The 22,932-nt window shown below is 51.2% G+C and overlaps 1 protein-coding gene across 1 annotated transcript; it reads right to left on the reverse strand.

Annotated features, from left to right (window-relative positions):
• Positions 1–8,140: 8,140 nt before the first annotated feature.
• On the reverse strand, positions 8,141–20,892 carry LOC133354378 (methylsterol monooxygenase 1-like). The gene is made up of 5 exons (XM_061571177.1): positions 20,509–20,892; positions 16,075–16,223; positions 14,159–14,285; positions 11,478–11,632; positions 8,141–9,269 (listed from the first exon to the last, which is right to left on the reverse strand). The coding sequence occupies exons 1-5, from the start codon at positions 20,761–20,763 to the stop codon at positions 9,071–9,073; spliced, it is 885 nt and encodes a 294-aa protein (XP_061427161.1). The 5' UTR covers positions 20,764–20,892; the 3' UTR covers positions 8,141–9,070.
• Positions 20,893–22,932: the final 2,040 nt, after the last annotated feature.

Raw genomic sequence — 22,932 nt, forward strand, 5'->3', positions numbered from 1 at the left:
CCCCAACCCCTATCACTACCCCAACCACTATCACCACCCCAACCACTATCACAACCCCAACCCCTATCACTACCCAACCCCTATCACTACCCCAACCCCTATCACTACCCCAACCCCTATCACCACCCCAACCCCTATCACTACCCCAACCCCTATCACCACCCAACCCCTATCACCACCCCAACCCCTATCACCACCACAACCCCTATCACTACCCCAACCCCTATCACTACCCCAACCCCTATCACCACCCCAACCCCTATCACTACCCCAACCCCTATCACCACCCCAACCCCTATCACCACCCCAACCCCTATCACTACCCCAACCCCTATCACCACCCCCAACCCTATCACTACCCCAACCCCTATCACTACCCCAACCCCTATCACTACCCCAACCCATATCACTACCCCAACCCCTATCACCACCCCAACCCCTATCACTACCACAACCACTATCACTACCCCAACCCCTATCACTACCCCAACCCCTATCACTACCCCAACCCATATCACTACCCCAACCCCTATCACCACCCCAACCCCTATCACTACCCCAACCCCTATCCACCCAACCCCTATCACCACCCCAACCCCTATCACCACCCCCAACCCCTATCACTACCCCAACCCCTATCACTACCCCAACCCCTATCACTATCCAACCCCTATCACTGCCCCAACCCCTATCACTGCACCAACTCCTATTACTATCCCAACCCCTATCACCGCCCCAACCCCTATCACTACCCCAACCCCTATCACTACCCCAACCCCTATCACTGCCCCAACCCCTATCACTACCCCAACCCCTATCACTACCCCAACCCCTATCACCACCCCAACCCCTACCACTGCCCCAACCCCTATCACTACCCCAACCCCCATCACTACCCCAACCCCTATCACTACCCCAACCCCTATCACCACCCCAACCCCTATCACTACCCCAACCCCGATCACTACCCCTATCACTACCCCAACCCCTATAACTACCCCAACCCCTATCACTACCCCAACCCCTATCACTACCCCAACCCCTATCACTACCCCAACCCCTATCACTACCCCAAACCCTATCACTACCCCAACCCCTATCACCACCCCAACCACTATCACCACTCCAACCCCTATCACTACCCCAACCACTATCACCACCCCAACCCCTATCACTACACCAACCACTATCACCACCCCAACCACTATCACAACCCCAACCCCTATCACTACCCAACCCCTATCACTACCCCAACCCCTATCACTACCCCAACCCCTATCACCACCCCAACCCCTATCACTACCCCAACCCCTATCACCACCCCAACCCCTATCACCACCCCAACCCCTATCACCACCCCAACCCCTATCACTACCCCAACCCCTATCACTACCCCAACCCCTATCACCACCCCAACCCCTATCACTACCCCAACCCCTATCACCACCCCAACCCCTATCACCACCCCAACCCCTATCACTACCCCAACCCCTATCACCACCCCAACCCCTATCACTACCCCAACCCCTATCACTACCCCAACCCCTATCACTACCCCAACCCATATCACTACCCCAACCCCTATCACCACCCCAACCCCTATCACTACCACAACCACTATCACTACCCCAACCCCTATCACCACTCCAACCCCTATCACCACCCCAACCCCTATCACTACTCCAGCCCCTATCACTACTCCAGCCCCTATCACTACCCCAACCCCTATCACTACTCCAGCCCCTATCACTACTCCAGCCCCTATCACTACCCCAACCCCTATTTATTTTGCACTCAAGGTGGAAGCCATACGCAGTGTGCCTATCCATTCATTCGCGAAGGGGGGTGGGGGGGGGGTCTTCATATGTAGGATAATTATACCGTACCTCGCGGAACTCATTCACAAATCCTGACTCGGAGGCCTTATCCATTCATTCACGGCGAGGTTCATTGAGAGAAGACTCCAGCCGCGGGCTCATTCACAATGCGGCTCATTGACTCAGACGCGGCCTTGGGCTTGCCGTGGGGGTCACGGACAAAGATCCCCCGTGTAGCCTTAACAGACTGTGGGGGCAAGTGCTGTTAACGAGTAGCACCTATGAAGGCCGGAACGGCACACGAGAGGGGGGGGGGTGGATGGCCAGCACCACGCCCGGCCGCCTTTGTTTCCCCAGTGGCGATGTGAACTCATCGTACCAGCTAATAATTTGAGGCTGAGTCGACGTAGAGGAGACCCAGAACCGCTTCAGAACATCATTCACCGGTGTTGGTCGTGAGCGGGAATCGAACTCAGTTTCGCAGGTAGTCATAGTGCAGCGCGAGGCAACCGCTGCACCACCGCTCCCTCCACCACCACCACCGCTCCCCTCTCCACCACCACCACCACCACCGCTCCCCTCTCCTCGACTCCACCACGACCGCCGTGGCTCTACGTGGCGCTGGCGGGGCCCAGGGGCGACCCCACGCGGCGAGACTTGGCAGCCGTGTCCGAGGCCCCCCTCGCACTCCAGAAGTCGTTTTTGTTCTCCACCAAGACACGCGAATGATCGGTATTTTGTGTTTATTGTCATTTTTTTTTGCAGTGAACCATTGCACCGTGACGTTACAGAGGGCGGGAGGTGAACGCGCGTTCGCCGTTTGTTGTAGAGGTTCGGAGCCAGCGGCCGCCCCGGTTATTACCGCGGGCGTACGAATCCATGCCGGTGACGCGAATCAGAGGGCCCGAATTGGGCAAAGGAGAAAACGACACCGCAAATGACTCAATTGGGATCACACGCGAAGACACAAACAGCAGCAATCGCCGCCCCCCTACTGACAGAACCATGGCCCAGGTCGCCCTACCGTACCTCGCAGCCCTTGTCTCGCATTATGTCCCCTGTATCACTTGATACAGCAATCGTGCTGTGACGGTTCCACCTGAAGACGGAAGCATGTGTTGCCTCCGAAACGTCGTGATTTTTATTTTATTTTTATTTTACTTTCATTAATTTTAATTTTTTACCTACGTGACTTTACCGAAAAAAACCTAAGAATATGTCCCCTCTCGCCCACTGCGCTCTCAATATCCCTACGCCTCACTGTCCCCCCCCACCTCATTGCACACAATCCACCGTTCCCTGACTTGTCCCCTCGCACCGGAGCGAACTTCCCCTCCACGTCAAGCAACGAGCACCCTACCTGTCCAGTTTCCGCGTCTCCCTGGCCCATCCTTCCCTCCTCCATCCAGTGGCGGATTACCCGGGGGCCGTCCATAAATGACGTCACGCGATTTTGGACGATTTTTGACCCCCCCCCCCCCCCTTCGTCACACGACGTCACAAAAAGTCAGAGCCCCCGTCAAATATGACGTCACAAAGCTCTGCCCCCCCCCCCCCAAAAAAATATAAAACATGATTCAAATCGCTTTAAACTATTGTCATTGTAGTGCGTATTTGAAAATGGCGCTGCACTCTGATGCTGTAGGAGTAAACATTTATTAAAAAGTCGATTTAATTAAGTAGAACGTGTTGTCTATCATTATTTAAAGTTGCGCATTTTGATGTGACGTCATATTTCTCAACCCCCCTCGTCACACATCGTCATAAATGTCTGACCCCCCCCCCCTAGGTGCGTGACGTCATTTATGGACGGCCCCCGAGTAGCACAAGCAGCTACACATGTAGTAGCTACGGGCCCCGCACTTTCAAGTGCCCCCGCGCTAAATGCTTTCAAGCTATCAATTCCGGTTCAGTGATTCTGCACTTGCTCTATTACTATAGTACTATACCGCCTTCAACTTGTATGAACGACCGGGTGTTTAAGGTTAGAGATTTGTCGTATTATCTGGCTGTATAGCAAATGAAAAAATACAATTACTTTACTGTGCAAGTAAAAAATGTGTTTTAATATTTTTTTTATATTTTTAATGCCCCTTTAACACATTCCTGCGGAGGGAGCTGGTAGGAACGTTGGGTTGCTCGGTCAATGGCCAGGGTCAACGGCGGCGTGGTGTATTCCGCAAATATGGCCGACTGTGAGGGCGGGCACAAGCCGGCGTGAGTAGGTTAAACGTTGAGTTTTATAAGGGCACCACGGGGTGACCAGCCCCTCCCCACCCAGCCTCACTCTCTCCACACAGCCCCTCCCCACCCCTCCCACCCACCCTCCCCTCTCCACCCAGCCCCTCCCCACGCAGCCCCACCCCCCACCCACCCTCCCCACCCAGCCCCTCCCCACCCTCCCCTCCCCAACCAGCCCCTCCCCACCCTCCACCTAGCCCCACCCCTCCCATTTTTGGATGCACGACGGACGGACGGACACAATAATCCCCTGTGGGCTGGTGTAACCAGGAGGTTCCTACCAGTATAGCATATGCTACAGGCCCTGCACTAGCTTAATCCGGCACTGCCCCCATCCCGAGGTACCCACCGTAATTCCCATAGCCACTAACCTCCCTCCCCATACCCCATCCCTATTCACCGTATCACCTTTAACTACCCTCATTGTACCACTCATAGCCCTTGTAATGCACTTTGGATAAAGGCGCTATATAAATAAAAAGATAAATGGAACCTCCTCTATCCTGGTCTCGTTAAACAACGTGAACTTGACCTTGCCCGTAACATCTGGCGCCTGTTCACGCAAGCCTGATGAGACCCCGCATGTGGAAACCGGTCCCAAGTTTTGCTTGCACTGCACTAATGCGGACTGAAATGGTGCACTCCCAAAGGCCGTCTTTAAAGGGGTAGGCACGCGAAGCAGATCTATTGTCTGCGTACTTATCCAGAAACTAAGGTTGTGAAACACGAACCGGTGTCAACAGGCAATCCATATTCTTAGGTTTTTTCGGTAAAGTCACGTAGGTAAAACATCAAAATTAATAAAAATAAAATAAAGATCACGACGTTTCGGAGGCAACACAAGTCTCCGTCATCAGGTGGGACCGTCACAGCCAGATTAGCTGCATCAAGTGAGGCAATGATTCAAGATGTAATCCCTTAAAAGCGAGTTGAGGGGGGAGGAGAGGGGGGGGGAGCTCATCAGAATGTGGTAGCCAATGAATGGAACGTATCGGGAGGGAGGGGGTGGGGCCAAAAGGGTGGGCGACGGCGTGGAAGCGATTGTGCGCAAGAGACAAACTGCTGCACACGCCAACGCATTGGACAGAGAGGGGGGAGGGGGAAGCCTGATACACATGATAGGCAATCCGTTTTCAGAACCGTTTATCGCCTCCAAAAGTCAGGAAATCGGCAATCGATTCCAGTGGAATTCTAGTGACGAACGCGAATGTACATTTTTTTTAACCTTGAATTCATTTGATTTCATTATGAGCTGTTACTTCGTTGACCCACAAAAATAAAAATAAATTCGTGACGAATCTGGGACCCCTTGAGCTGCTTGGGTCCCACCCAAGTTCGCCTTCCTTTTCCTGTGCCGAGCGCCGCCATTGAAGCCTGGGGCAGGGTTGCCACCTGTCCTGTATTTCCAGGGATTGTCTTCTTCTTGAGGGTAGGTCGCCGTTTATCCTGGAAAATCTGTCATAAGTTTTCGTGGGAAGTTATAACCACCCCCTACCTGGTGTGTTTTTTTTGTTGCTCAATAATCATGCGGCACTTGAAGAGCCAACGCCATCGGAGGGTAATTCTCCTCTCTTCTGGCATTGCCCGAGTCTCCTCTTTGCGCGCGATTGCTGGCAATGCGTTCAGGAGCGAGATGCCAATGTCTGGGTCTGCTGGCCAAGACGAGAGGGGCTTCGGGAGGCAAGGGTGAGCTCGCGTGGATTTTGCCGTCCCTCCTCTGGTGAAGGAGCGCAAGACCACAGTGGCGTATCGCAATACGGTCCCTCGCTTGTGGAAATTCCATTTTGGGAAGATGGGTTTGAGGAGTTTGGAGATGGACTGTGGAGAGACTGTGCAAGTGCGGGGACATATTGTGAAAATTAAAAAATAATCATGGCGATGGATGTGGATTTTTAAAGATTGATTCTGGAAAAAAAATACCACAGGGCAGAGCGCACGAGCCCGACGCCAGCTCGCACAGGAAGCCCCGAGCGATATTTCATCTCAACGCACCGCGCCACTTTGGCAGTGGGCTCTGCGCTGGGAGCGTAGATCTCTCCGCGGCCCGGACGCTGAAGAGGGACCTGGGGCGCAGTCCAAGTGAGCCCTGGCTGAATTTCACTGCCAGATATTTCAAGGGTCAGCATAACCCCCCCGACAGCCAAGCATCACGCGTCACAACGCACGCAGCCGGTTACTCCTTTTGGCTTCGGTTGCGCAGCCGTTGGGCGGCTTTTGAATTGTTCGCGTCGAGGTTGGCCGGCGGTGGCAGCGGACGGCTCCAGGAGCAGCCCGTTGAACGACGGGAGTTGAACAAACATCACCATACAAGGGCCACGGAGCTTGGGCGATTGCTGGTGCGGGTTCGGGCCTCTCTTCCCGCTTGTCCGCGGGCTTTACGCAAGAAATAAAAAATATCGATGGCGTTTTGCTCTGCGCCGCCCACGCATCACATGATATACGTGTGCCGTAAATATCTGTTGTTATAAGAAGAGCATCCGACATTCTGCCAGCGAATGATTGAAGCGGGCAGCGGTGTGCCCTGTGCGAGACAGACTTGCACAGAGACCACAGATTTACATAAAGAAACGCATCCACTTAAATACAAGAGGAAGTTTCATCAGCAATGTGTATGGAGGACGTTTACGAGGCAGTTGTTGGATCGGTGGATGTTTGCAGGATTAACAAGTAAACCCGTAAAAACAAAGTTTTTCACTATAAATCCTTTATATGCGTGGCATCGGGGCGGCTAAAGTCCTCTCGTCCTCTGGCTTGAGATGGCTTCCACCTATGGGTCAGATGATTGTCTGGCAGCATTAAACAATTGTTAATTAAATATTTATTTATTTTTCCCTAAACAGTGTAAAATTTGGGAAATTTTTTTTTCACGAAAAGGCATTGTCATGCACAACGAGTCTGTGTGCAAAATGTCAGCTCGATTGGATCACGGGAAGTGGGTTAAAAAACGACCGAAAGATTTGCACGGTCCTAAGCAAGCAAGTGAACTTAATATAAAGGATTTAAAAAGGTAAGGGTACAGCCCCGCAATTGCTCACTCATGCCACTGCTGGAGGCAGGTTCCTCCACGACAGCGACGGTATGTTGGCCTACTCTTCCACGTTGACCAGACGTGTTGGAAGGTGGGCCTCGCCACACGTTAACCCACCGCACGCGACCTGCCGATTCATCTGCGACAAACCCATTTACGCTGCTGGGCAGGGGACGGAGAAGCAGCGGATCGGCATCTCGGACGCTTGAGCCGAATGATCGTTTATCCAACGCCGGCTGCAACGAGGCCAGGCGTGGCTCACAACCCGAAGGTCACGACCTCAAATCAAATCTCGCACCACGAATGAGGAGATGTGTCAGACGAGATGCCCGCCAAGCACGGCGTGTACGCCATGGGGCGAAGTAAACTGCACAAACGAGGTAAGGAACAACATCGAGTGGCGGTGGGGGTGTGAACCTATCCCAGGAAACTTTTTTTATGTTACCAGGTACTACCAGGTAAGGCCCACTGAGCTATGTAGAGCTTTTCAGAAGAGACCTGGCTACACGAATTATAGCTCAACGAAGTGGATTATCACGTGGAAATGTATCGCAGCTAAATACTCTAAATGCGTGATGTTGATGTGTGTGAAGGGAAAAATCGGAGGACTCGGGAGAATAATCCACGCGATCATGGGGACAACATGCAAACTCCAAATATACAGCAGGGTTGGAACGGAACCCACGACCTCCTGGATACGAGGCGAGGTAGTTAACATCTCGCCACCGTGGCCCCCCAAAAATAACGACGATGCCTACACGGAGCCTTCTTGCTGTACACTCTTCAAGAGTTTCGGGACATTTTTAGTTGCAAGATGTATACTTGTGGTGTTATTATATCGCGGATATATCGCGAGTGTGATGCACTCCACACAGCGGATACTTTACTTTCTCAATCAGGAACGAGAGCGTTTGCGAGTTGCGTCTCTGTCGACGGGGGTGGGGGAAGAGTGGGTGTGACGCGCCGTGGCTGTGACGATGGAGATGCGGGAGGTCCCAGCGTAAACACAGAGGGGGCAATTGCCCCGCATTGACGATCCGCATTGGAACGAGCGTACAAAACATCAGCCACATTTATTAAAAACACCACTTTCATTTCAGCCCATTTCACCGCTGCGAAATTTTTAATTTATTTCTTTAAATTCCAATATAATATTTTTTTCCTTCTCATCACCTTCCCTTGCCTTTAAACGCATATTATGCAGAGCACGAGATTGATTTCTGACAAGTAGTACGTTCGCACAGATCGATACGCAACAATAGTTTAACAGAGACAACAGACTTTGTACACGAGGGTTCCTCTAAGACATCACACGGCAGGCGAAGGCTGACACGACCCAGAATGTGCAAATAATCGGTCGGGACAACTCCGCTGGTCCCTTGAAACAGCATGCACGCCGTGCGGCACATGGTACCGCCGAATCACCGAGGCATTACACCGGGCACACGGCCATCCTGGCGCGTCTACACTAGCACGGCACGCATAGGTACGCACGGCCACCACTTGCGGGATTTACAACCAACGCCTTGAAACCGTTTCGGAGCTAAATCATTTACGGAATTAAAATCGCCGCTGGTTGCCAAGTTGATAAGTCACACGAGCAGAACCATGGGCCAACATTGCCTCAACGTTGGCTCAACGTTCCGCGTTAACTGGGTAGCAAGAAGGGGGAGGAAGCATTCGCAGAGCCGACTGCACGTCCGGCGACGCCAGCGATTTCCACGCTCCCCCGGCGCTTTCTAAGCCCACACTACCGAGCATGGAGGGGGGGGGGTGGCGGCATCCACGCTCCGCTCCGCTGGCACGAACCGCAAAGGCGGCGACGGTTTTCTCAAGAGAGAGAGATGTGTCTGCCTGGCACTGCCCCCCGCACTGCTCGCCGATTGCTCCCCAGTAAACACGGGACATTGGGCCCAACGTCCCGTGTTTTCTGGGTCCCCCCTCCCGACCCTAGCCCCCCGCCTACTCCCGACCGCCACGGATTTTATTCGAGCTTCTTGTCTTTCTGCGCCGTCTTGCCCGTGTAGTGCTCCTTGTACTGCGAATCGGTGCCCAGCAGCCGGTCCCACCACGTGAAGGTGGAGGCGTAGTTGCCCACGAAGTTCATGTGGTGGAAGTCGTGGAAGCGAGCGCCAGCGTAGAAGGGGATCATGTGCAGGGGGTTGAGCGGGATCTCGTAGCCGCTGCCACAGGGGATGGGAGAGCAAGCGACAGGCACCCACGGTTACAAGCACAGCAATAATAATAATCATGATACTACTCGCAGTGAGGAGTCGTGTTGATGGAGGAGCCGCCGCCCACCGCGACGCCCGTGGCGTGGCACTTCTCACGAGATAAGCGACTTGCATCGCATCGGAACACATTTAAACGAAACTATTGTTTATTTTACCAGGTACGGCCCACTCAGGTGTAGAGCTCTTTTTCAGAAGCAAACCTGGCAATCACAAATGATAGCTCAACGAGGTGGCTTATCACGTGGAAATTTATAGCAGCCAAATACTCGAAACGCATGTGTCTTAAATGTGGGGGGAACAACCAGAGGACCCGGAGATAAATACACGCAACCACAGGGAGAATGTACAAACTCCAATATACAACAGGCATTAGGGTCTGGATCGAACCCACGGTCTCCTGCACACCCGGCAAGGTAGTTGACATCTCGCCACCGTGGTGCCCTGAAGATCACCCCCAGCTGCAGCTGGACCTGTGTGGCACGAGGCGACTCGGCACCTGGCCTGCAAACTGGGCATCAGTCTGGTAATAGGGGGGCGATGGCTGCTAGTGTATACGTGCGTGTAATACCACTAGAGTTCTTTGCGTTTTTCCTTTCAAACGTGCTAAATTTGTACGTACGTAGAACTTCATTCGCACCATACGTAGCCAAAAGTGCTCATGGGGAGGTACGGATTTTGGAACCATGCACTGCGAAGCAGACGGTGCGTAAGTACTGTTTCGGAAAATGCACCCGCAGGATTAACTAGGGCGGCCACGGGGCTCGAAACGCACAACCAAGACGGGTATCCAGCAAAAGCAGCGGCAAAGTCGGCCAAGGAAAACCGAGACAAATTTGGCCGTGCGTTCTCCCCGCTTATTATTTTGGCAAAATAATCCACGGAGCCAGCTGGTGCTCGCTGCTGGCGAGCCCCCGCAGTAGCCTTGCGCAAGCTCGTGGAGCCCACGCCAGCTGGACCGAGAGCCAAGGTTCGTGGGGCAGGCCCCGACGCCCAGCACCCAGGCCAAACAACAATAATCACAACAGTAAAATATCTAGAGTTTCACTCTCGGTGAGAGAGTGAGGATGATTGAGAGCTGCGTGTGAAACCGCAGAGAATTGAGAAAGGCAGCCTCTCTAGAGCCGGCGCCAATGATTGCCCAAGCTCCGTGATTTTATATTGGTATATTACTTAGTGCTTTATACACGTGGTAGGAAACCGGAGTGCCCTGAGAAAACCCGCACGTCAGAAGTGAGGGGCAACACTCAATCCCTGTACAGATGGAACAGATTGTAATACACCTACTTGCTGTGCTGCCACCATACGGTGGACGATGGCGGCCTCGATATCCCGAGGTCTAGGCAGGGAAGTAATTACAAATCTGTGCGCGATCCACCAATTCTCACTGCCACCGCAGCGCTGCACGACAGGCCACGTTCAGCAGCAGCACCCAGCAATACCAGCACTCCCGATTCATTCATTCCCCGTGTGTCATCGCCCACGGCCCGCTCTCGGTGTGTGCGTGCTCACCGTAATTACTGCCAGTGTTTGTATTCTGCCACAAGCTGACATGAGCATATACATTCCTCAGAGTCCTGCAATTACCCCAGCCGAACGCGTGATCTATTCTGTATGTGTCTTGTGTCTGTGTGTTGTATGTGTATGGTGTATGTTTTGTGTGTTTGTTGTATGTGTGTGTGTTGTGCATGTTGTGCATGTTGTGCATGTTTTGAGGTGTATGTGTGCGTTGTGTACGTGGTGTGTTGTGTGCATTGCGTTTTCCAGCTCTCCGAGTGAGCTTCACTCCCACATCATGTGACGCTGGGCCGGCCCGCAGCGCTTGGCCACGCAAAAGGAAAAACGAAACAAAAATTCCGAAGAGAGCGGAGAACAAGCAGGCGGGCGGGCGTGCACAGCAGGGCGAGTTTATTTGTGCGCGCAAATGAAATTCACAAACGGCCGAGTCGGAGCCAAGCACTCGGGCACGGCCTGCGGATGCAGGTGTGCGTACGTCTGCGTTTACCGTCTGCGCGTGAATTTGTGTGTGCACGTGCTTAGGTCTACGCTGTACGTCTGCACGTACACGCGCGCCTCTCCGTGCGTACATCTGTGTGCGCGGTACGTCTGTGCGTAGCATCTGTGCGCGTGGGGTCTCGTGTGCGTGTGTGCGCGCCAAACCTGTGCACGTCAATGGTCTCCATGAGGCGGAACGTGACCCAGGCCCAGAGCAGCACCAGGTGGTTGCAGAAGATCATGATGCCGATGAAGAAGCCCATGCCCAGGATGACCGTCTCGGCCGGGTGAGCGTACTCCGCCTGCATCCCGAACGGGGACTGCACGGCCACACGCAGGGAGACACACACGCGCGGGGTTAGGGGTATGGTTAGGGATAGAGTCGGGTCAGCGATGCAGAGTTAGAGTTAGGAATGCAGGGTTAGGGGTATAGACACGGGGTTAAGCGCAGCGCCGCGTGGTAGTGATGTGGGGTCAGGGATGCGGGTAGGGTTAGTGATGGGGTCTTCTGATTCTCACCGAGGAAGGGACTGCTTGACTCGCGCCTGAAATTTGGCGATTTGGACGAGGGGGTTGGGAGATCACGTCAAGACTTGTGAAACAACAAAAGCCACTTGGGCTGTTAAGTGGCTGTAAACATTCAGTGCAGCAAGTGGGCTTGTGAACCCACTGAGTGTAAGTTATCCCCTCGCGTGGATTTTCTGTGGGCAACCCGATGCTCCTCCCACGTGGAATACCAACATTCCTTTAAAAGGAATTGGCCAAACCCCCCTTTCCCCCCCCCACAGCGCAGGACACCTCCTGAAATGTCGTCTTGAGACTCGGCGAGGTCTTTTCTGGGTTAAATTACATAACTCGCATTCCATTACAGGGTCTCGCGCGAAAAGAGACTCAAGCCCTTCACCCAGCAAAAGCCTCGGCAAGTCTCAACACCCTTATTCAGGAGGACTCCTGGCTACTTTGGGATGTCTGAACAATTCCCATTACCGCACCGGCCGTTGAAAATTCAGTTACGAAACAACAACAAAAAACCGTCCACCCAAACGATTTTACAGCAAACCACGCTGACGCAAGTAATTGCCCGATGGCCCTGACAAAACCTGCTCTGCTCAAGCGACGAACCTCGACCCGCCACCAGATAAGGTTTCTCAAGGTCGCGCCATAAACGAGGCCACGCTGGTGGCACTGCGCAGTGACCTAACCCTAAGCGCGTATCTATGTGACCACCTCTCTCAATCACTGCCGTGGCAATGACCCCACAAACTCATGCTCTCGCTCACTCTGCTGAGTCGCTGCGATTCGAATGACTTTGCTAGTTCGAGATGAAGGTGCAGCCCTGCAATTGCCCGCTTATGCCACGGCTGGCGGAAGGGCTACAACTTGTAGAGCGAGGTTGTAGGGGTGTAATTGGTCTGCTCTTCCATGCCGACCGAGCGTTTTGGAATAGGTGGGGTTACCCACATTTTACCCCAACGCACGCAATCTGCCGATCGATTTAACTGCAGTGAACCCATCTACACTGCTGCTGGGTGGACAGAGGCGGTGGTGGGAGGATTTTAGAAACCTGCCCGCCATTGTTTCAGCTACTGTGCCCAGAGAAGGAACAGAACCGCTGACCTCTGCATTTTAAGTCCAGTGTGCTGACCATCACGCAATGGCAGCACGCACACAGAGAGTACCAGACCAGACTGATACAAACACACAGAGCCTTGCTGCTCCCTAGTTAACTTCGACATTCTGGACCCACTGCAAAGGACTGCACTACGGCTCCCAACACCACACGCACAGCAAAAAACACACGCACACACAGGATGATACAAGGTTAACACACACAGCACGCCACACATACACTACAGACACACGAAGGACAAACATATCACTCAAACACAGTGGGCAAACACCGAGTTCTTGGATGGCGACCAAGCTCCGGAATTCCCGCGTTTATGCATTCCCCTCGCGCGAGGACTCATTCGCTTTCCCAGCAGCAGCAGCAGAAGCTGCCCAGTGTCGGCCCGCTAGACAACCCTCAGTGAACACGAGTGCAACTCAACATGCCCACACGTTTCACACACACCAAGAACAAAAGTCCCACTTACAGCCTTTTCAAAGTTGCTGGGGCAAGTGCCGTTGAGCGAGCGCCTTTGAAGGCTGGCACGGCGCACGAGGGGGTGGGTGGTGTGGCCAGCACCACGCCTGGCCGCCGTCGTCTCCCCAGTGGCGATGTTTACACACCGCGTATCACGACGATTTGAGGCCAACGACGTTGGCAGTGAGCGGGAATCGAACGAGGGTCACCACGCCGGGTTTGTAGCGCGGTGCGCCAACCGCTACACTGGCACTCCCCACAAATACAAAGATCCCCCGTAAAGCCTTAACAGACTGTTGAGGAAAGTGCTGTCAGAAAGCACCTATGAAGGCCAGCACGGTACACGAGGGGGTAGGTGACTAGCACCACGCCCACACACACACACAAACACACGTAGTGCCAAGCAGGCTGGTAATACTCTTTGGTTCTTTCGGTAAAGTCACGTAGATAGAAAATTAATAGATAACTACGTTTCGATCACAACACAAGCAACCGCCATCAGGTGAGGAGACAAAGACAGCAGGAGAACCGCTGACGCTGTGTTTGTCTCACCTGACGACGGTTGCTTGTGGAGCGATCAAAACGTCGTGATCTATTAATTTTCTACCTACGTGACTTTACCGAAAGAACCAAACAGTATGGATTCCTGCAAGTCACGAAAGCTTCAAATCAAGATCAGGCTAGTAATGTCTGGGGTTTGGCCGTCTGTGCGTGGGGGGAGGGCGGGTGATGGGGGATAGGGCGGGGGGGTAGTCCTCACCTGGAACTGGTGGTGAACCTTGTGGATGTACTTGTAGATGCTCTTGTGGTGCAGTAGGCGGTGCAGGAAGTAGTGCCACGTGTCCTCCACCACGGCGCAGCCCAGGCACTGGGCAATCACCACGTACCTGCACAACCACACGCACATGGGCGGCAGGGTGGCACAGCGACATCACTCGTGCCTCACAGCAACAAGGGACCGAGTTCAGCTCTCGACTCGGGCACCCTTCTGCGTCGAGTTTGTATGTTCTCCCCTTTTTCTCCGGGTTCTCTGGTATCATATCATAGACTAAATGATCATGCAATGTAAACATCCCAATGCTTAAAACTTGACCCGCAAATTACTCAAAGGGGATTACACAGAGCAGTAACATCGGCACCTTGCTGGACCCCCTCCTTTGAGTTATGCCACGTAAACAATATCAACTCCTTTTCAGGAGGACCCTGACAAGTTTTTGCGGTTGGGCGAGAAGATTGCTACGCGTCTTTCAAACGAGTAAATTGCGGTGTCATTTTTTTTGCCCCCACAGAATTGGATCGTTACGCCAGTACACAGTGGCTAGATCTTGTGAATAATTTTAATGTTCACTGAAGTAGATGACACATAGTATTTAATTGTTAATACACCTTGCTGTAATAACCAGTGCGGCCTGCCAGGTCTCAACTGAAAATGTCCGCAACAAGCGGCAAACGCGCCACCACTGGGGCATGGCGCCGCCAAGGTTGTACATTGACAATTTATCGATTGGAGGCCTCGGTAAACCACAGGGGAGCGGGAAGGCAGCTAGAATGGGATGGCAACAATTGCCCAAGTTCTGTGGTCATATATTGTGATGTTTGGGAGAAAAAAAAACTCCATTAATCAGTGTTCATTCATTTTAATCATTGGTGCTGTGAAGTGCTTCGTAAGATAAATTTCTGCAGAAATAATAAACGATAATTACGATTTTTACTTTTAAGTTGACATTGAGGACTAGGTAAATTCGAGACATATCGTGACACGAAACACAGAAACGTGGATCTGAGAGTGCTGGGCAGTTCACACGGGATGCAAAGTACCGCCAACTCTACTTGGGTGCAACAGAAGTGGGCGATGAGCTACAAAGTTTCTCCTACGGGGTTGTGAGGGACAAGCAAAAACCGCTTTGTTCAGCAGAGTTGGCAAGGACATGCAGCCAAGGTGGTGACAAGAAGGATGGTCACTCTCTCAAGTCTGTCGAAGGACAGACGGACGGGAAAGTTATCTGAGAGCCATGACAATAGATGCGCTGGTAGCAGGGACAGAGGCGAGGCAGCGAAGCGATGACACGAGAGGCGCGAGAGACAGACATTGCTGCAGCACAAAGCAGGGTTGACAGCTGCGATTCGGAGACGATTCGGCACTTAAGTACAAGTGTCCGAGATGGATGCAGGGTGTTTCGTAGATATCATTGGGGAACAAAAGGTAGTGCTGGGTGGGACACATGCAGGATGAGGGGAGGGCCGATTGCTGAGACAGCCATTGGAGCAGTCTCCCCTAGTCCGGAGACCACAGGGAAGCCATAAGAGAAAATGGTGGGAGACCGTTAGGGCAGATCTACGCGTCTCTGTGCGAGTCAATAGGTTCCTGTATGACCATGTAGGTTTCTATTTGAGTCTATATGGCAGAAGATGGTGGGAGACTCTTGGGGCAGTTCTTGGAGGTTGCTGCGATTCTACGGTACAGCAGCTGTGGGATTCTGGCGGAGGGGAGAGCGCGTTGGCAACGAGGTGTGGAGGCGTCATCGCTGGCTTTGGCCGACGTCTTGATTTTCATCTGGAGTTATTACCCTTTAAGGTGAAGCAGTGCCCCCTACCGGAACACTGCGTCCCTAACTCCCACAACAACCCCCGTGTTGAAAGAGCGAGAGGCGCGTGTGTGCAAGGCGCGACACGCACCAGCGCGGCATGGCGTCCCACTCGTAGGGGATGCTGAAGAACTCTGTGAAGTAGTAGGTCCCGCAGATCATCGGCAGCTGGATGAAGAAGTGGTTGAAGAGCAGCGTCTTGAAGCACTTCCACTGCTTCTCCATGGTCTCCGGTTTGTCCTGCGGGCGAGACGGCGCGTGTCACACCTCTCCGCACGGCCACGCTCGCTCAAATGAGACACATGCGTTTCCCCACCCCCCGCCCTCGGTAATGAACTCTGAACAATGATCACTGCTGCTGCTGCAGCCAGAGTATGTAAGTTGAACTTCTTAAACACCGTACGTAGCCAACCGAGCTCATCAGAGGTGCGTATCTCGGGGAGCACCCAGTTGCAGTCAAGGTTGATTAATGAGTTTAACACATAGCAGGCTTTCGCGACCAATATTATTCATAATCAACGTTTTTGGGTTTAGATCGCGTTATTTATACATGTGTCGTAACCCTCCACCACCTGACAAGGCCAATCAGTAAAAAGTGTCACGTTGACAAAAGACAAATAGTTCACTGCTTTAGCCCACCGGTGTGTTGAAGCGTGAAACCACAACATTTACAATTTGAGTAGCACGACGTTTCGCTGGTAATTGCATCCAGCATCATCGGGCAATTCGCCAGAATGGTGAGGCTCTGCTCTGGCTCCCGGTCTTATATAGAGCAGCAGCAGGGTGACGTCATCATTAACTCATCAGGTGCACCGATTTGAGGCGGAGGGGGGGTTATTGTGATTATGAAAGGTTGATTAATGATCCGGCACTCACCCAATTCACTCTGGTCACCTGCTCACCGGTAGTGAGTCACCTTCTATCGTTTAGACCAGGGGTCGGGAACCTTTTTGACTGGGAGAGCCATAAAAGCCAAATATTTCTAAATATATTTCATTGAGAGCCATATAGTATTTTTAACGTATGGTTTTGCTGATGGCCTTGTAGTCTGGTTCATACGTGGTGAGGTTGAGCTTCATGCAGGCGTGACCCGTGAAATTTATCTTCAAAACTAATTTCTGTTTACTTTAAAATGACACAATAGTATTATTAAGCAATATCACAAGTATTTTAAAATCAGTTCCAAACTGATTTTTTTATTATTAATTTTTTTTCAACTCAAAATTGTCTGGGAGCCATATGCCGTCACTGGAAGAGCCATATATGGCTCGCGAGCCATAGGTTCCCGACCGCTGGTTTAGACCACGGTTACCGTCCCCTTCAACTTGACTCGGCGATTCCTCCACTCATGTTGAGGACTGTCTACCAGGTGGTTTTGTCTCATCGACGAACTCGCCCAAACACCTACCCACCCACCACACTGGAGGTTACATCTCTTTTATTTTTGCTGGAAATCTAATATTATTCATCGTCACCAGTCAGGGTCTGGATGCAGGCCACCCCATGGCGTCTCCATCTCACGCAGAACTGAGATGTCACAACCCATCTCTTGCATAACACTCTATACTATATATGCTTGCACTATTTGACTGGCATTTCGATGAATTGTCACCGAATTCAGGAATCGATTACTTTCTATCATGGGTTTTTCCATCTACTTGTATTGTTTCATATTTGGTCTGGTTTGTACTTTTGCGCACACCATTTTTAAACACTCAAAAGTGGTTTCCTGCTCGAATGAACCTCTTCTGATTTACAACCATGAGCCAGCGGTGGACATTCCACGTTGCTATGGCAGGGGGCAAGTCTGTCTATTAGGACAACTTGAATTCCCTTCACACAAAGTGGGGCCCCCTATTTTATCGACCCCGGAGTTATGATGGGCCAAGTAAAACCCGAACATGAGCATATCAGCTGACACAATATTTACGTAAACCTTGCGAAATTATCAATGACCGCTTCACATGCCTAGTGATATTATCGCATGTGCCACTGGCGATTCGACTAATTTTAGAAAAATGAATTAAAGCGATTAATTGACAATTGTTAAAGTAATCAGATATTAAAAAACAATTAATCGATAATGTATGGACTTCTATCGCACCGTACGTAGTCAACTGTGCAAATCGGAGGTGCGGTTAAACATTTCATATACAGGTAGTCCCCGAGTTACGATGGTCCGACTTACGATATTTCGATCTTACGATGGCGATACGACAAAATTGTAAAATATTTAAAATTTCGTGCGGCAGGCAAACGCAGCAGCGCACGAGGTACGATACTGTACGTGAGGACGCTGCCAGGATGTACGCATCTCCCGCCTTGTGTGATGCAGACAGGATTGTTTCCTGAAAATACTTTCTATTAAATCGCAGTTCATATAGGTAGGCTAAGAATTTACTTTTTTTTTACTTTACATTTTACTGTGCAATACAGTATTGTAATTAATAAATACAGTATATAGTTCATACAGTACGGTACTATAAATTGCTCTGTTTTGCTAAATTATCACCATTCTTTAAGACTCCTGGGTAGGCTAGGCCATCTTCGACTTACGATATTTTTGACTTACGATGGGGTCATCGTAACGCATCTCCATCGTAATGAGAGGACTACCTGTACTGCGTGTGGCTGGTAGAGGTCACGTAAACCATACCTGCCAACCCATACACGGTTTACCCGTATTCTTGTACGGGGAAATTGAGTTCAGGTCAATACGACCATACATCCGTTTCAATCCGGGCAAAAAAAAAAAAATCATGTTTGTCTATTTGTGTGTTTCTCCCTTGTGATGGGACTTTGTAGGATGAACGTTGATATTTATAATGACTAATGAGGTCTGAATTGGTCTGTAATAATGCAGGCACTGATAAGGGGTGGACAGGTATGAGATTGATGTTATCTCGAGTTTAAGAATACGAATATATACAGCGGCCTTAAAACTATACTCAATGGCAAGGCCACATTCTTATACGGGTGAAGCGATGGCGCCGTGGTTATAGGGGCCGTCCATAAATGACGTCACGCGATTTTAGAGGATTTTTGACCCCCCCTCGTTACACGGCTCACAACAAGTCAACCCCCCCCTCAAATATGACGTCAGAAAGCTCTGCCACCCCCCCCCCCAAAACCATATTTCCATTTTGAAAATAAACCATGCTTCAAATCGCTTTAAACTATTGTCATTGTAGTGCGCATTTAATGTGGCGCTGCACTCTGATGTTGTAGGAGTGTTGTTATAACAATTAGTGTTGTTATAACAATTCTATATTTATTTAAAGTTGCGCATTTTGATGTGACGTCACATTTCTCAATCCCCACCCCTCCTCGTGACACATCGTTACAAATGTATGATCCCCCCCCTCCCCCCTAGGTGCGTGACGTCATTTATGGACGGCCCCTAAGAGCCTTTTAAGACCCGGGGGGGAGGGGGGGTAATGAATTGGCAATGATATCTGGGTGAGATGCAATGCGAGTCCAGACGTGAGGACCGCTAGGCTATCGTGCTGATCGATGATCCAGGAAATCGACCAATTTGCTGGCGGTTCAAATCCGCCAGCGTAATCAATCGCTTTACATCGATTTCGAATTCCCTCCCCATCGATCTTATATCCGTGCCGAATTTTAAAACACAACACGCTATGTTTAAATGTCCACAGCGCAACCCACGTGATTCACCTTGACATCGACTCTAATCAAGTTTAATGTTTTACCAGGTAAGGAGCCCCCCCCCCCCCCCCCCACTGAGCTATACATCGTTTTTTGTTGTTAAAGAAGCGACCTGTCCGTCACAAATGAAAGCTCCAAGAATTGGCTTCCCGTCATCGTGTGGACATTTAAAGCAGCCGAATTCTGCATGTGGTGGGTGGAAAAACGCGGTGGGATAGAGACATCGCAAACTCCAAATATACAGCAGCAGCAGGCGTCAGGGTTGAGATTGAACCCACGACCTCCTGTACACCAGGCGAGGTAGTCAACATCTCCTAGCCACCATGATGATGATGACAGAGAGACACGCAAACTCCAAATATACAACAGCAGGCGACAGGGTTGAGATTGAACCCACAACCTCCTGAACACCAGGCGAGGTAGTTAACATCTCCGAGCCACCGTGATGATGATGAAAGAGAAACACACAAACTCCAAATATACAGTAGACGGTCAGGGTCGGGATCGAACACACGACCTCCTGAACACCAGGCGAGGTAGTCAACATCTCCTCGCCAGTGGTGATGATGATGATGAGAGAGACACGCAAACTCCAAATATACAGCAGGTGTCAGGGTCGGGCTCGAACCCACGACCTCCTGTATACCAGGCGAGGTAGTTAACATCTCCTAGCCACCGTGATGATGAGAGACACACAGACTACAAATATACAGCAGCAGCAGGGTTGGTGATCAACCACGACCTCCTGAACACCAGGCGAGGTAGTCAACATCTCATAGCCACTGCGGCATGGGGTGGTGGTGGGGGGGGGGAGCAGAGAGAGAAACAGGTGCAGGAGAGGACCCGTTCATCTCACCGCCTGGATCTTGTACTTCTGCATGGCCGGGATGAACTGGAAGATGAAGCCGGGCAGGCAGAAGGAGAAGTAGACCAACTCATGGACCAGCAGGGACCCCCACGTAGCCACCTGGAACTTGGTGAAGCGCTCCAGCATGTGGCTCCAGAACATGCGCATGGGCGTCTGCAGAGGATTTTCTGGCAGCAGCGAATCCACGTACTGCACGGCCAGCGACGCGGACGCGATAATGCTGCTGTAGTTGTTGGCCTCCATTGCTTTCTTTGTTGTATTCCGGACGCTTCGATTGTCCGACGGTTTAATAACACCCTGAATCAGTAAAGTCCCCGGCCTCCCCCCCCCCCTCCTTCGACGCTTCTGCCTGCGGTCAACGGCGGCTGATGCCAATGGACTACCCACCCCCAACCGCCCACCCGCGCCTTTTATAGCGAGTCGGGTTTCCCCAGGCCACGCCCATCGCGTGACGTCACGCAGGCTCACGCGAAGGCGAGCTCGGCGCTCATTGGCTGGCGCGGTCGTGCGACTCGCCTTGCAGGGCCGCGCGCTGCCCCCGCGGCCAATGGGATTGCGAGCGCGCGTGGTCACGTGGGCGTTGCTAACAGCCCGTCTCTCCCCCCCCCCCCCGCGGGTTGTGAGGGAGGGGGTACCTTAGCAACCGGCTTCGTCAGCCATTAGTGGTTGCGTCACACTAAAATAAATAAACAATTGCAGGGACTCCTCTACTTACGAACGCGGTCGGTTCCTTTCGATTCCAAATGTGTACGGCGTGTACACTAAACACGGGGAATGGATTTAAGAGTTGCATAATCTGCTGTAGATGTAGATTCCACTGGTTCTTCACGTGCTGTAGATGTAGATTCCACTGGTTCTTCACGTTCTGCAGATGTAGATGCCACTGGTTCTTCATGTTCTGCAGATGTAGATACCACTGGTTTTTTTCATAATCTGTAGATGTAGATGCCACTGATTCTTCATGTTCTGCAGATGTAGATGCCACTGGTTCTTCACGTTCTGTAGATGTAGATGCCACTGGTTCTCCACGTTCTGCAGATATAGATGCCATTGGTTCTTCATGTTCTGCAGATGCCACTGGTTCTTCATGTTCTGCAGATGTAGATGCCACTGGTTCTTCACGTTCTGTAGATGCCACCTGGTTCTTCATGTTCTGCAGATGTAGATGCCACTGGTTCTTCATATTCTGTAGATGCCACTGGTTCTTCATGTTCTGTAGATGTAGATGACACTGGTTCTTCATGTTCTGTAGATGTAGATGCCACTGGTTCTTCATGTTCTGCAGATGTAGATGCCACTGGTTTTTTCATGATCTGTAGATGTAGATGCCACTGGTTATTCACGTTCTGTAGATGTAGATGCCACTGGTTCTTCATGTTCTGTAGATGGAGATGCCACTGGTTCTTCACGTTCTGCAGATGTAGATGCCACTGGTTCTTCATGCTCTGTAGATGTAGATGTTACTGGTTCTTCATGTTCTGTAGATGCATATGCCACTGGTTCTCCACGTTCTGCAGATGTAGATGCCACTGGTTCCTCATGTTCTGCAGATGTAGATGCCACTGGTTCTTCACGTTCTGTAGATGTAGATGCCACTGGTTCTCCACGTTCTGCAGATGTAGATGCCACTGGTTCTTCATGTTCTGCAGATGTAGATGCCACCACCGCCATCTATTGCGCGGCAGTTGAATTTATGAGTCTCGGTCCCGAACAGGCAACTGGACATACGGTCAGGTTTGTTCGTATCTCTAAAAATGTGTAAGTCAATTGTTTGTAAGTAGATGAGTCCCCGTACTTTTTTCACCCAGCAGCATTTATACATAGTATACAGTGTACAAGTCATATCAATTAATGCTGTAACCTATCAGTCATACATCACGTTACTTCAGTAATGCGGCTTCTGCGTTGGCTCAACCACAATACCACTGCGTTTTAAAATATATAATAGACGTTTTGGGCGAAGGCCCTTCATGCTACGAACGGATGTTGCCAGAAACGTCGAATGCGTTGACTTTCTTATTTAAAACAGTCATTTCAACACTATTACCTCCCAGTATTTCCACAGAGTAATATCCCTTAATTACCATGACCAACCGGTTCTACAATATGAATTAAATACTTATGGTGATTATCCAGCATAACTGCATGTCATTTCAATAAATGCCACAAAAATTAGTGCTACGTAACAACACTCCTTATTTGGTTGAAAACATCTTAACACGTAGAGGATCGCAAAGCTTAGGCAGTCGGTTGGTATCGTCGGCCCGAACGCCCGGCTTGCTGCTGCTGCTTTCCTGCTTTTCTATAATTCCTCCTCGTGCCTCTTGAGTCGTCCTCTCTCCGAGTTACAAGTTGACATCGCCAGTATAAAGCACACCATCACCACGAGCCATGACCAATCCATCACTCGGT

Source organism: Lethenteron reissneri, chromosome 47, assembly GCF_015708825.2.
Source record: "Lethenteron reissneri isolate LAM-NWPU_2019-01 chromosome 47, ASM1570882v1, whole genome shotgun sequence".
NCBI lineage: Eukaryota > Metazoa > Chordata > Hyperoartia > Petromyzontiformes > Petromyzontidae > Lethenteron > Lethenteron reissneri.

Excerpts from the sequence above, each read along its gene's own strand:
- LOC133354378 (XM_061571177.1), bottom strand. The coding sequence starts at position 20,763 with ATGGAGGCCAACAACTACAGCAGCATTATCGCGTCCGCGTCGCTGGCC. Across the intron at positions 16,224-20,508 it reads AGAAGTACAAGATCCAGGCG|GACAAACCGGAGACCATGGA; the intron begins GTGAGATGAACG and ends TCTCGCCCGCAG. Across the intron at positions 9,270-11,477 it reads GAGACCATTGACGTGCACAG|CGGCTACGAGATCCCGCTCA; the intron begins GTTTGGCGCGCA and ends CCCCTGTGGCAG.